The 15247-nt window shown below is 38.5% G+C and overlaps 2 protein-coding genes across 2 annotated transcripts in view; both read right to left on the bottom strand.

The window, feature by feature from the left end:
- The window catches only part of LOC306999601 (PWWP domain-containing DNA repair factor 4-like), a 200277-nt gene that overhangs the window by 79693 nt on the left and 105337 nt on the right, over positions 1–15247 (bottom strand). The gene's annotated exons all lie outside the window — the stretch shown is intronic.
- The window catches only part of LOC306999417 (uncharacterized protein), a 30351-nt gene continuing 16458 nt past the window's right edge, over positions 1355–15247 (bottom strand). Inside the window, exons 2-3 of the mRNA XM_079614076.1 lie at positions 2530–2692; positions 1355–2350 (exon numbers count right to left, since the gene is read on the bottom strand). Of these exons, the coding sequence (XP_079470202.1) occupies positions 1521–2350; positions 2530–2632 (933 nt within the window). The 5' untranslated portion in view covers positions 2633–2692 and the 3' untranslated portion in view covers positions 1355–1520. The remainder of the gene's footprint in view (positions 2351–2529; positions 2693–15247) is intronic.

Raw genomic sequence — 15247 nt, 5'->3', positions numbered from 1 at the left:
ATATATATATATATAAATAAATATAGCTGCAAGCAGCGATGGAGGGCCCAAGCCGGTGGCAGCGCCAGCCCGGTGACTTTAGTGTAACTAAAGGCACCAGGGTGGCGGTGCCACCGGCTTGGGCCCGTAATCGCTGCTTGCAGCTATATTTATTTATATTTTCATGTTGAATTTAAAATAGATAATCCGATAAAAGAAAAGATTATACACTGATGAGCCAAAACAGTATGGACCAGTCACAGTCTAGGTATAATAGATGATAGGTGGTAACTAAACAATCAGTTTTTGTAAAAGAAGGTTATGAAAATTCAAAATGGCTGGAACATTTTAGATATGGAAATGGCAATTTGGAAACTACCTGCAACGAGGAGCATGTTCTTTTAAAACTGCAGCAGCCATATCACCCTGTAGCCCAAGACTGGTTGCCCACTGAAGCTAAGCAGGGCTGAGCCTGGTTAGTACTTGGATGGGAGACCTTCTGGGAAAACCAGGTTGCTGCTGGTAGAGGTGTTAGTGAGGCCAGCAGGGGGGGCTCTCCCTGTGGTCTGTGTGGGTCCTAACACCCCAGTGTAGTGACAGGGACACTATACTGACAAAGAGCACTGTCCTGCGGATGAGACGTTAAACTGAGGTCCTGACTCTCTGTGGTCACAAAAAATCCCAGTATGTCTTTCGAAAGAGTAGGGGTGTAACCCCGGCATCCTGACCAAATTTGCCCAGTGGCCTCTGTCCATCATGGCCTCCTAATCATCCCCATACATACTGATCGGCTTCATCACTCTGTCTCCTCTCCACCACTAAGCTGGTGTGTGTTGGGACTTCTGGCGCAATATGGCTGCCATCGCATCATCCAGGTGGATGCTGCACATTGGTGGTGGTTAAGGAGATTCCCCCTTCTATATAAAGCGCTTTGAGTGCAAAGAAAAGCGCTATATAAATGTAATGAATTATTAATTATGAATTAATTAAAACTGCACCAGAGAGTGGGAACTGAATGCTTGAGAGGAGTATTCAAAGTGCTTTAAACGGTGCCAATCCATCGTGGAGTAGTAACCGAGCAGTATAACAACTAGTAAATCGTACATTTTGACCAGCGTGTTGGGTTTAACATTTAATACAACCCAGCCGGGTCAATACAGCCCAGTGCTGTTTTTTACTCATTTTTTAGTGTTTGGTAACATCATATGACCATAAAAATATTTTTAAACTTTACATTTACTTCTTTAAACCATATTTTAAGAAAGGCATGATTATAAAGGATTTTGTATTTTATATATAATTACCCTGAACAAAAAAGCAGATGGGCTCTCGAACTCTAGGTGATGCTTATGGAACCGCAGAAATAGAGAGGTTACCCACACAAAACAGATCTGCACTTATAAATGTACTTTATTATAAACTTTATTTAGCATTATACAGAGGTATGAAGAAAAGAAAACACCATTGAAACTTTTCTGAAGACAGCCAATTCCCACGTTTATTTAAAAACACCCCTCCCAGATAATAATAAATAAACAGCTTTATAATTGTACTGACATTCCATTTAATTTTGGGCAATGCTTCTTTTTGTGAATTCGTGCAACTTTGGAATGGCCGAATCTCTTGCCACATTGATGGCATTGATACGGCTTCTCTCCAGTGTGAATTCTCTCGTGTGCTTGAAGGGCTCCTAACTGCTTAAAACTCTTTTCACAGTATGAACACTTGTAAGGTCTTTCTCCAGTGTGGATCCTTAGGTGCACTTTCAACTGAGTGGCTGTAGTAAAAGCTTTACCACAATCAGAGCACAAATACTCTTTCACACCGGCGTGTATTTTCTGATGGTCTTTAAAACGGCCCAGCCATGAAAACGTCTTTCCACAAATAGAACACAAGTAAGGCTTCTCTTTTGTGTGTACTTTCATGTGGCCCTTTAAATCTGATTCCTTAACAAACTTCTTATCGCACTGATCACAATCAAATGGCTTTTCTCCAGAGTGAGTGAGCTTATGAACTCTGAGACTATATGACCATTTGAAACTCTTTTCACACTGATCACATGTAAATGGCTTCTCTTCCGTGTGAATTTGCATGTGACTACTAAGGTTTCCTTTATTTATGAAACTCTTTCCACACTGAGGGCATGTGAACGGCTTCTCACCAGTGTGACGTCTTGCGTGAACAATAAAGACTGAATTACATGAGAAGCTCTTTCCACATTGAGAACAGGTAATAGTCTTTTTGGCTTTTGCTCTTTGAGATGTTGTGTGTCCTTTTTTTTCTCCAGTTATGGTATCATGAAGGTTCTGAATCGGATGAGTCTTCTCTATTTCATTCAATTCTTCACTTTCCTCTGGCACATTCATCGAGCCTAAAATGGAAATATAATATTTTTAGATGTGATTTTTAAATCACACTTCTATTTGTCCTATGCTATTTTTTACTTCTATGAATCTTTAACAACTATTTACAATTCTGTTCATCAGTCAGAAAATGTTTTATTCAGGTTTTTCAGCCATCATTAATGAAGAATCAAGAATGGACACCAACCTCTTTGCTCCTCTGTATCTTTATCTTTCACTCCACATGCTTCTGAATTTCTAATATCACCACTGTCCCCTTTAATAACCTCCATCTTTACAACAGCTTTCATTTGGGAATGGCTTGGATGAAGGTGTGAGCAGTGATTGCTATGAGGTATGTAGGACCAGATCTGGAAAAAAAAAAAGTACAGTTACAGTACAGACATTACTTCATACAATTAAATCCACTTCAAGTTTATTCAATGATTCAACAAATTAAATGCATTTTAAATCTTAAATGAGACCACTGTGTCTGACACAGGACACAAAAAGAAGAGCTAAAATAAATTAATTGTAACCTTGGGGTTGGGCTGTGCAAAAATAGGCCTCGTTTACACTGTCAGTGAAATGTGACCCAACTTCGATTTTTTGCTCATATGCGACACAGATCAGATGGGTTCTACTCGTGTAAACAGGAAAAAAAACGCATGCATTCGGATATTTCGAGATCGATTTCAGGCCTCATTCATATGTGGAAACAAATCGGATATAAATCAGATATGTGCCAATGCGAATGTCATGTAAACAGGCGGATCAGATTTTCAGACGCATTAGGCTACGTCTCCGCAGTTTAATGACGAGAGAAACCGTCCTTAATTTGAGAGATTTAATGACTTTGCGCATCTGCAAAGGGATGGATGGCCCGACAAACGTTGACAACATATCAAAGGGTAGCTTGCTCATCCTAAAAATTCGGACCCACTGCTCCTCGTAAAAGCCCGCCACAATATGCTCCCACCAGTACTGAGATCTCTCTCGCACACAATCACTGAAGCATATACGCAGACTGCAATGATGGCACTTTTCGTCCTCCTCTGCATCAAAATCATGGTGATGTTTGGACTATTTTAAGCATATTTCGCGTTCGTCCATCTGTGCAAGAGAATTTAACCCTTTAAGCATGCACAATGTTTCAGATAGTATGGCCACGCATAAACGTCATTATCTCAAAACTACAAACTTTTACATACATTGCTGCTGACATATTATTGTAGCAGAGTTTGTTCTGAATACAGTGTAATAAGACGTAAGCAATTAAAATGTTACAAGTAACAGAAATAAGCGCAAATGTCAGAGCATGTCAGAACACCTCCAGGGCCCAGAAAACACCTCAGACCCCAGAGGGTTAAACATGCAGCCACTAAAGGGATAGTTCAACCAAAAAATGACAATTCTGTTCTTATTTACTCTCTGATGTTGTTCCAAACCAGTAGTAATGGGCGATATAAACGATACAAAATTGGCCTACGATAGAGATTTTAATTCTATTGCACTATCGCGATAATGCATGTTGATGACGCAATCTACCCGCGAAATTTAGAGCCACGAGCTGCAACTGGCTGAAACGCATCATATTCGTCGTCATCTTGAGTAAACATGGCTGAAAGCGAAATGGAGGAGCTGGTGAAAAAGATCGGTGCAACATCCATTATTTGGACTTGGTTCGGATTTAAGCCGTCTGACGAGCTGCAGCAAACTATACAGAGTGTGTGGGGCAACAGTTCGGGGTAACACACACGACTAATCTGTTCTACCACCTCAAAACGAAACATGTCACTGAATACCAGCGCATATTCACAAAATAGTGGTGTAAAACACAACATCTCTGTGTGTGCCCGATTTTAAGTTTCGTTGTTGTGTTGCTTTTTAACTGAGAAGACATCAGTTTTTTTGCTCTTTGCATCTTTTGTGTCCTTTAAAAAAATAGCCTAGCCAGACTAAAACTACATTTGGAGTACCTTTTGCACTTTTTACTGTGTATGGCATGGCACTACTGTAAATAAACTTTTATACTTGAAGCATTTTCTTTAGTTGACGTATACATGCGAAACTCGAAAAATTAGAATATCATGCAAAAGTAAAAGGGGAAACTAATATATTATATAGACTCATTACATGCAAAGTGAGATATTACAAGGCTTTATTTGTTATAATTTTGATTATTATGGCTTACAGCTTTATGAAAACCTTTTCACAATATTCTAATTTTGAATTTGGGGTTTTTATAAGCTGCTAGCCATAATAATTAAACATTAGGGCTACTTAAAGTCTCTGCAGCTAGTGTACTTGAATTTTCTTTATCTGCAACATTATGTTGTATAATTAAAGTTTTGCACAATAAATGTTCTCAAAACTACATACACTGTTTCTTTCTTTTTTTTAAAGAAAATACATTTAGCAGTTGTTTGGCTTTCCTTAGGGTCTGTGTAACCTGTTCTGAAATGGTTTTGTTATCATTTATATATCGTGATATATATCGTTATCGCAAGAGGCTGCAATGTATATCGCAATATGGATTTTAGGCCATATCGCCCAATCCCTACAAACCAGTATTAATTTATTTTCTGGTGCTGAACACAAAAGATGACATTTTGAAGAATGTGGCTAACCAGACAGTTGCGGTTCACCATTGACTTGCATAGTAGGAAAATATATACTTTAGAAGTCACAGGGGACCAGCAAGTGTTTGGATACCCACATTCATCAAAATAACTTTTATTTTTAACAGAATTTTTGGTCCCACTTTATATTAAGTGGCCCTAATACCTGTGAACTTACATGGTAACTACATGTGTACATAGTATGTAACTACAGTGTAAGGACACATTAGTACATAGTATCTACAACTGTATTATTAGTGTAACTACACGTATGTAACAACCCACGTAATGGTATGTGTAAGTACAAATGTGTAACAGGACATTGGTAACAACACTTTTTTCACATTAGTAAGTACACATGTGTAACTACATTTTGTATCAACAATATGTAGCCTATTTGTTGTTCCAATTCCACATGCAGTCTTAGATACTGCAGTTACCAGTTTGGGTATAAATGTATTTAATTTCCAACAAGTGGACAGTTCCCATGGAATTATCATGTAACGACACTGATGTACACAACAATTACCTTAACAATTACACTTTATATTAAGTGGACAGTTCCTGAGGAGTTACCATGTAACACTGGTATCACAAGGTGAAACTTTAGTTATAATTCAACATTAGTCCTGCCAGTCATAAATACATGTATTCCAACTGGTAACTGCAGTATCTAAAACTGCATGTGGAAGTGGAACAACAAATAGGCTACATATTGTTGTTACAAAATGTAGTTACATAATTACTGTTACACATGTGTACTTACTGAAGTGAAAAAATGTTGTTACCAATGTCCTGTTACACATTTGTACTTACACATACCATTCTGAGGGTTGTTACATATGTGTAGTTACGCAAATGTTACAGCTGTAGATACTATGTACTAATGTGTACTTACACTGTAGTTACATATTATGTACACATGTAGTTACCATGTAAGTTCACAGGTATTAGGGCCACTTAATATAAAGTGGGACCGAATTTTTAAACAAGTTTTAAACATTTTGTGGCATTTGAATTTTTAGTTAAAAGTGTTTAGAGCCACAATATACATTTCAGTGTGTTCAGTGACACTGCAATGCAAATAGCTAGAGATGCACCGATTACAATTTTCTAGGCCGATTAAAATTTTTCATTGAGTTTGACCTGCCGATACCGAATTTAGCCGATTCCTATTTCATTTTTCTAACCACTTTACAGCACACACAAATATATATTTTTTATAAAACACCAGATACTTTTACATTTTCTATAAATATTTTTGAGTCTTTCTTTTCTGACATAGCCTACTCCAGTTCTTGTTAAAACACACTAGACATGCACATTCTGTGCATTTTGGGCACTTTTTGTGTGAAATCCTATTTATTTTGTCCATCAAAAGTGCTTTCAATTTAATTGAGTGTGAACAGCGCAGCAAAAATAGACTCGGCGCCGAAACCCGCGCATTGTATATTTTCTTAACTTCTCTGCTGTAAAATAATAATAAAAAAGAAAACACATTGACAATAGTAAACTAAATAGTAAACAGTAAACAAAATTGTAGTAAACCACACAGAATATGCCTACCATCTCTCCAGAGGTGGACAGTAACAAAGTACATTTACTTGAGTACTGTACTTAAGTACACTTTTTGAGTATCTGTACTTTACTTGAGTATTATTTTTTCTGGAAACTTTTACTTTAACTTCACTACATTTGAAAGACAAATATCGTACTTTTTACTCCACTACATTTCTGTCGAGGGCCTTGAGTAGAGAGTATAACGTCAGGGATGAGTTGGGTTGCATTTTGGTTGTAAATGAAAGTCTGGTTGACGTCAGGACTCGACTGATGTTGGTTTCTGACGTCAACCGATTTTCAACCACAATACAACGTCTGTCCAACGTTGGAGATTAACGTCAATCTGACATTGGATTCTGACATCAACATGATTTTAATTTTCAACGTTGGGTTCGGTCTTCTAAATGCGAATTTTGTCATCGTTTTGGAGCACACTAGTTTATAGATAACAAGGCTAACATATTCATACTAAAGCTAAAAAACTGGAAACAGCCATTTGGGTGTCCGAAACCCTTATGAACATTATTGAGTGACTTATTCAATCCCACGATTGGAACTGTGTTCTAGAAATAAATGTGATATTGATATGAGGGCAGGCAGAGATTCAGAGGCATAAGGTACTGTATATTGGCTATTACATGCAACAATAATAAAACAATTCATTGACATTTACTTTTATACTTAAGTACTTTTAAAAATGAGTACTTCTGTACTTTTACTCAAGTAAAAATCGGTCTTTACAACTTTTACTTGTAACGGAGTAATATTTGACCAGTAGTATCTGTACTTTTACTCAAGTAAGGAAGTTGTGTACTTTGTCCACCTCTGCATCTCTCCATCCACATCACCAGTTTAATCAATGTGAAGGATGTGCCTGGATGTTCTTACATAATGCAGCGATGTTAGGCCGAATTGGGGACAGTTTCAGTCTTAGACCATTTTCCACAAACAGTCTGTACATACTTGGTCTTAAAGTCGGCATGAAATCAAAATTGACCCTATTTACTTTGTTAGCGGATATTACTAGTCTTGTGGTGAACAATTAATCCGTGCAAGTTAATACACGGAAAAAATGTGTTTGCCAAAGTTATCTTTAATCAAAGTTTGAAAAGTTACTTCCGGTCTGGAATGGTTATTTTTCTGATGACATAGGCTTGACGGCTTGGGTTGGTTAATCGCTTAACCACTCCCCTCAAACCGTTACTCTGCTATGGGCAAGAGATGGAGAGGAGGAGCGCTAAAGTAAAAACCTGCCCTCTGTTCAATATTCCGCTTCACTCGGAAATGCGTCACAACACTTGAGAAAAGTCATTTGCAACTTCTGGTTCACGCGGACTTTAAGGCAGACCAAAGCGGAGAATCCAGTCTCACATAAATACGGTGTAGCAAATGGCATCAACGTCTTAATCGCTCTGTCCGGATACTCTACCCGCAAACTAATCCAGAAATCTCTCAGTGTCTTTTGGATATTTCAATGAGGCTCTCTCTCTCTCGAGCATAGGAAGCTGGCATGTGTTGGGTGACGAAAAAGGATTACGAATCCATGTGTTGTGGTCGTCTGTTTTGGGGAAGTATTTGCGTAATTGCGCTGCCAAATCGCCAAGGTGTTTCTGTATGTCACATCTGACACTGTCGGCAAGCCATAGTTCGTTTTCACACAGAAAATCCTGCAGTGATGGGAATGCGCCAATGTCGTTGTCTTTGACACAGTCAGACCAGAAGTTCAGCTTTATAATCGTGGCCTCTACCTTGTCTCGCACATTGAATATTGACACAGAGCGACCTTGCAGCCCGAGATTGAGCTCATTTAGACGACCAAAGATATCTCCCAAATTGGCCAGTCTTGTGAGCCACTCATCGTCATGCAACCTATCTGATAAGCGAAAAGGATTGTCGATGAAAAACAGTTTCAGCTCGTCTTTTAGTTCAAAAAAGCGTGATAAAACTTTCCCTCTGGATAACCATCGCACTTCAGTGTGGAGCAAAAGCGTCAAATGGTCACTGCCCATCTCACTGCATAAGGTGGGAAAAATGCGCGAGTTTAGGGGTCTTTACTGTGTCGTCCAACAGTGACTCTCTGACATTCCTTTGGCGGCAAGCGCTTCCCTATGTATGCTACAGTGGACCCAAGTGGCATCTGGAGCCACTGCTTGTACACGGGTGACCACTCCGCTGTGCCTCCCCGTCATTGCTTTAGCACCATCTGTGCATATACCAACACATTTAGTCCACGTTATTCTGTGTGATCGTATGAAACTGTCTATGAGTCCAAAAATGTCCTGCCCCGTTGTCCTCGTCGGTAACGGTTTGCAAAAGAGGATGTCCTCATCGATTGACCCTCCATATATGTACCTGACGTACACCAACAACTGAGCCAGGCCTGCTACATCTGTTGACTCATCTAGCTGTAATGCATAGAATTCACTGGCATGTATGCGACATAGTAACTTTCTCAAAACGTCTGCTGACATATCACTGATCCGTCGGGACACGGTATTGTCCGATGAAGGCATTTTCCCCCAACATTTTCTTAGCCATGTCCATAGCAGCAGGGACAATCAGTTCCTCCAAAATAGTATGAGGCTTGCCTGCCTTAGCCACTCTGTAACAGACCATGTAAGATGCTTCTACTCCTGCCTTATTTACAGCATCTGGCGCGATCAGACATTTCTTGGTGTTAGAAAGCAGTCTCTCAATTGTCACTCAAAAAACTCCCGTGGCTTATTTTTCAAATTGCCATGTTTCTTTTCTAAATGTCTTTGTAAGAGTGAAGGCTTCAACGAGTTATTAGACAGAACCTGCGCACATATGACACACTGTGGCTGAGGGAAATTCGCATTGCCTGTGTATGTGAAGCCCAGAGTTATATAATCTCCGTTATATCTTCTTATCTTTGAGTGTGCCTCCCTACCATCGTCTTGTTGTTTCGAGGGAGAGTCTGTGTCTCCCCGTCTCCAACACTGTCCATGTTAATGGTCTGGCTAGCATCAGGCCTCTCGTCAGAGTTAGGATTTGTCATCATAGTTGTCGTTCTGGGTATGGCCTGAACCCGTTTCAGCCATTTATCCATTGATTGAAATTAAAAAAATTGTCAAATAGACGTAACTGGGATGATTTCTGATAGGATTTATTTTCTTCATTTAAAAATAAATCTGCGTCATAACGTTTATTATGACGCAGAGCTTCACATCAGCACATCTTGTCTGCACTAGAAGCGAACTGCACAGTTGACAGGAATTGTCACTTACCTATAGACTAAACACGCGCATGTGCACGCCGACTGCGTTTTCCCGGGTTTGCGTTTTTGAGGTTTGCGCAGAGATAAACCTTTTTTTCAAAAAATTTCAAGGCTTGCACCTTGGAATCTATTTCAGGGTTTGCGTTCTCGAGCCACCAGGCACTGTTGCTGTGCGAATGAGCAGGCCCGGAGCGCGTTGAGTGTTTTCTGTTAGAACGGTGTCATGTAAGTTAATAACTGATGATCTTTGCAAAGGAAGTGAATCAATCAATCAATTCTAACTTTAGCTGGACAATTAATTTATTCTAGAGCTGCTGTAAAGCCAAAACAATCTCTGTTACTGTAATTTTCTATTATCACTGTAAATCTGCTTTGAACAATCTATATTGTTAAGAGCGCTATATAAATTAAGGTGACTTGACTTGCACAATCAAGGTAGTGTCGCATCGTCACCAAAAGTTTATAATTTGCATTTTTTTTGCCAGCATTTAAGTCTCTTAGCACTCACGGGCTCTCCTAAAGACAGTCAAAGCACTCATGCACAGTCAAAGCGCGCACACACACTGTCCTTAAAGAGAAGCCGTTAGAAATAGGATAAATAGTTAGAAGAAAAAAACTTTGCTAAATCATTTAGTAAAAAAGTCTCTGCAAATGAACAACCACTTTGGTAACCACACACACACACCAATTTCCTCTCTCTTTCTATTTCTCTAGCACTTTCTTACACTTCAACCCTCTGCGTCTCTGCTGAAAGAAGCCCAACGCTGGGTCAGATTCTGCGAATCTTGGATAAACTCCAGCACCACTTCACAGTTAATGATGAGGACTCCTTTACAAAGACCATCAAGAACACTATCTGGAATGACCTCTCAAAAAGATACCAGGTGTATAGTGTAGGTGTGTAGTGTATTCCTATTGATTTCGTACTTGTTTTCATTTGGATTATTCAGGGACTTATACTATGTTTTTGCCTTGCAGGTTGACAGCATCAGACAGTTTTTGGAGGGCGGCACAGCCTTGGATCGCAGATTCAAGTCAAAAGTGGCAGATGAAGTGTGGACTGATCGGAAGGACCCCAGGACAGGTGTTATTTTTTTATTGGTAATCTACTTCTCTTCAATTGTATATCAATATATAACCCTCATATTATATTGAATACAGATTCAGTACCAACAGGTGGAACAGGGGCTCGAAGAGAGAGCAGGAGCAGGTGAACAAAATGACAGCTCCTCTGATGAAGATAGTGCATCTTCGGTAGCAACACTGGTAAGAAAATATAAAAATATCCTATTTTTCCCTATTTAAATTTTCAGAAGAAAATGAACTTCAGAAGAAAATTATCTTGTTTCATTTACCTTGATAGTGTTTTATATTATTTATTTACTTATTTGTTCACAGAAGAGGCCAAAGCTCTCTGCCCTTGAGGAGCTATTTGCTATGAAGGACATGGCAATTGAAATAAGAAAAGAGACCACTGTCAGCAGCACTACAGAGAAGATACAGGCAGAGTTAAAAAACTACAGATCACTTCCATCTAGGGGTGTGCGATATCACGGTTTTTGATCGTGGACGATTAAAATGTCTCCACGATCTGCTTTTGAAGAAATATTGTTGTATCGTGCATTCTATCAGTTGCAGTTCTGGTGCCTCCGTCTCATCATACAGTACAACGCGACGTATATTCACATCAAATGTTAACGCAGAGGAACGGGACACTGCAGTTCCCAAAAGTTCATTATTTGCATGTGCTTTAAAGCCTTGCCGATTAAACATGTCATTCGCTGCTGATGCGCTGTTTTAACGGGCGCTTTTCTGAGTGCATACACCCAAAGCGCACATGCACTAAAAGCCTGTCTAACAGCGTCTGTTTACTGGACTAAGTTATCTTTCGAGTCTTATTGCGCTAATACTGGCAAATACACTACATAATACATTTACATAAACAAAGTTGGTTATGTCTAAAGTGAAAGCAAACTGAGTGAATTGAGAGAAAATCTGCTTGTCAAATGCGTATATATTAGACTCGTCGCGTGCAGATCTTAAAGAGACAGTAGCTCAATAGTAAACATGATGCCGCTTGTCCTTAAAGAGATAGTTCACCCAAAAAAAAAAAATGCTGTCATTATTTACTCACTCTAATGTTGTTCCAAACCTGTATTAATGTCTTTCTTGTGCTGAACACAAAAGAATATATTTGGAAGAATGTGGGTAACCAAACAGTTGCTGGTCCCCATTGACTTCCATAGTAGGAAAAAAATATAGCCTACTATAGAAGTCACTGGGGTACATCAACTGTTTGGTTACCCACATTCTTCCAAATAACTTTTATTTTGAACAGAAAAAAAGAAACTTATTCGGGTTTAAAACAACTTGAGAGAGTAAATTATGACAATTAAATTTTTTGGGAGAACTATTCCTTTAATGTTAATAAAACACAGAGAACGTTTTTCTCTTGACTGAGAACTTTATAGTAGCTTTAATAAGAATCAATGTATAATTTATACAGTGAAGTCTATGTTGTGTTTTATTTTCATATTTGTTCATTTAATTTCTTTCTTCAATGCTACTGTTAAATACACCAACTGTAGCTGAAAAAAATAAAGCACTGTTTATTTCATTTGTATATTAAGTTGTGTATGTGTAATGTGTATCTTTGTTCTTGAAAAATTTGAATAACAAAGAAAATAATTTGGCCAAATGTCTGCCATTATTTTATATTTTGTTACCTATAAGGCTTTGTTTTTAAAATAGGGACATTGGTTTGTCTGTAATGCTCAGTCACTTGCAAAATAGTAAAACCAACATGTAAAAGAATCGTGATAAAATCGTGATTTTCCAGGGGAAAAAAAGTGATATGATATTTTTGCCATATCGCCCAGCCCTACTTCCATCTACGCTATCCTCAGTGAGTCCAGTAACCTGGTGGTGGGACATGAAGGACACTCTGCCATTGCTTTCTGATTTGGCAACAAGGTATCTCTGTGTGCAAGCATCATCCACACCCTCAGAGCGCACATTTTCTACTGGGGACATTATCAATCAGGATATCAGCTTCTGTCTCCTGAAAGAGCAGACATGCACATTTTTAGGAAAAAGAACTGCTGAGTGATTTAAAAGATCTTACGTAAGCAGCAGCGAGCCTCATAAAACTGTTAATTTTGCACAGAAACTTTATTAAATCTATTTGCACTGATGTATGATTGATTTTGGTTAAATTTTTTTCCTTTGTGCTTTTTTGTTGTTGTTCCTTTGTGCACTGGCTTCAGGAGCATGAGTCAAACTGAAAAAAATAAAACCAACGTTTTTCTGAGGTAATGTGTTATGTAATCTTGTTAAAATGGATTTCATAAAATTGGTATCGAAAAAAAGTATCGTTCAGGAACCGGTATCAATTTTTTGAACGATTCAGGATTTTGGACATCGGACCTCATTTTCAAGTTAGCCTATTTGTTATTCATCAGTGGAGACAGTTTTCAAAAAATGTCATCCAGTCCTTCCAGTTGCATAGTTCGCCAGTGCTAGGTTAGCGCGAGTCAACGGTATTTGCTAGCCTGCCATTAAAAACAGTTTTACCCACTCCACAGTACACCAAAAGCAAATAAATGATAACGCCAGACTGTCGATGTAAATGTCTATTGAGAGAATAATGTTAGAAATCAAACTACCCTTTCATCGCATTGCAATAGTTATACTTTGTTCCCTGTATTTATTAGCACAGTCTACAGCAGCGGCGGAGTGATATTAAGTTACCTAGGCAACCCGAGAGAGCCGGTCCACATGACAATCACGCAAGTGTATTTACCTGCCGCTCATCACTACAGAAGCAGATAGTGTTGGGTCCGAGTCCACCTTTGTCGAGTCCGAGTCGAGTCCAAGTCCTTAACAACCGAGTACAAGTCCAAGTCCGAGTCCAAAGAGGGTCGAGTCGGACTTGAGTCCGAGTCCTTAACATCCGAGTCCGAGTCGAGTCCGGCCGAGTCCACAAAGATTTAAATGATTTGAAATTGACCTTTCACAAAGACCCGCCCCTCTTGGTTACTGTTGCTACGTCCGACAAGCCATTCCTCTCTCACTCCACATGTTCTCGGTCGGACCAAAGAGGACACTAACAATGTGACAACAGACAAGACAGAGCAGGGTACTTTTGGTTTGAAATAAAGTCTCAGCTTTCAATTGTTTTAATTTTTATGAAATTCAAACGATAAATACTGTTTTGTGGTGCTTTAATGTGTAGGCCTCAGTTCAAGCAGCACGTGAACTGATAATCTCTTCTAGTTATAGCACAAATTTCTAAAAAAGAAATCAATACACACAAGTCCACTGCCTTTAATCTACTAACTGATTTGGTTTGTTTGTCGAACAAAAATGGCGTGTATCTGCATTATAATTGGTCAGATCACCTGTCAATCAAATCCCGGCGAAAGGTCTCAACACTGAGCTCTTAAATTAATATTTTAAACCTTACAAAATGATTGCAATGTATAGTTACAGTCATACGTTTACCTATTGTACATCTTTTAGAATCTGCAAGGTAATGCTTAATAATGCAACACGATAAGAGCCAGGGGTAAACTTTTGAGCAAGATGATGTTTACATTTTTCTTATTGTGTTTTACATGCTAATATCTTATTTAGCCTCTGAAGGGTTGGACTAAATTAATGAATGCATTTTTAAACAAATAAGACCAATTTACACCAATGATCCAGTTCAAAAGTTTACACCTCTTGGCTCTTAACGGATGCTTCCTTCTTGTGCATCACTAAATGTTTGCAGGGTTTGTAATAGTTGTGTATGAGTCCCGCAGTTGTCACCAGTGTGAAAGTATGGATCTTACAATCATAGTCACTGCTAGTAAGGAGTCAAATATGCAGAAGATGCTGGAAAAGCAAAGAATGTGCAGGAGCTGGATGATTTTTCCTTAAACATAAAAAAAAAGAAAGAAAAAAAAAGAAGTTGTGGATCATTCAGGTAATGACACAATATTAAAATCGAGCCTATGTAATTTGTCTTTATTTTGTGTTTGTATTTTATTTAGGCTATTAAACATCTGTTATCTGAAAAAGCTTTTTCAGGGCAGTACTAAATAGAAACAATGTGTATGATCCGTCTAATTTAAAAACATATAAAAATAACATTTTGGAGATTCTGCAAGGAGTATGTAAACTTATGACTAAAGCATAAATGCAACAAAAATGATAACATTATTAGACGCCAAAATGTTGCTATGGTTAACACGTTCTTATGTTGCTATGTGTCGAATCATCGCAATTTCATGACTCAAAGGACAAAAATTAAGTGGATTCAATCCCACATTTAAATGCAGTTATCACTCTTTATAATTTACAGTGTGAACGTAACCACTGGTCCTCTAGAAGTATGAAAAACAAAACTATTTAGATTGTCAACAGCGCTCCCTTTAAGCCATCACTTACCGCGTTCGGCACTCTCCCTAAAACTCTCGTCATAAACACTGACTGAAGTTGTCCGCACTGCACAGTGAATATCT

The sequence above is a fragment of the Phoxinus phoxinus genome (assembly GCF_949152265.1).
Source record: "Phoxinus phoxinus genome assembly, chromosome: 5".
Taxonomy (NCBI): Eukaryota; Metazoa; Chordata; class Actinopteri; order Cypriniformes; family Leuciscidae; genus Phoxinus; species Phoxinus phoxinus.
Note: the sequence above shows the minus strand (reverse complement) of the source record. Positions and strands in the feature narration are given on the sequence as shown.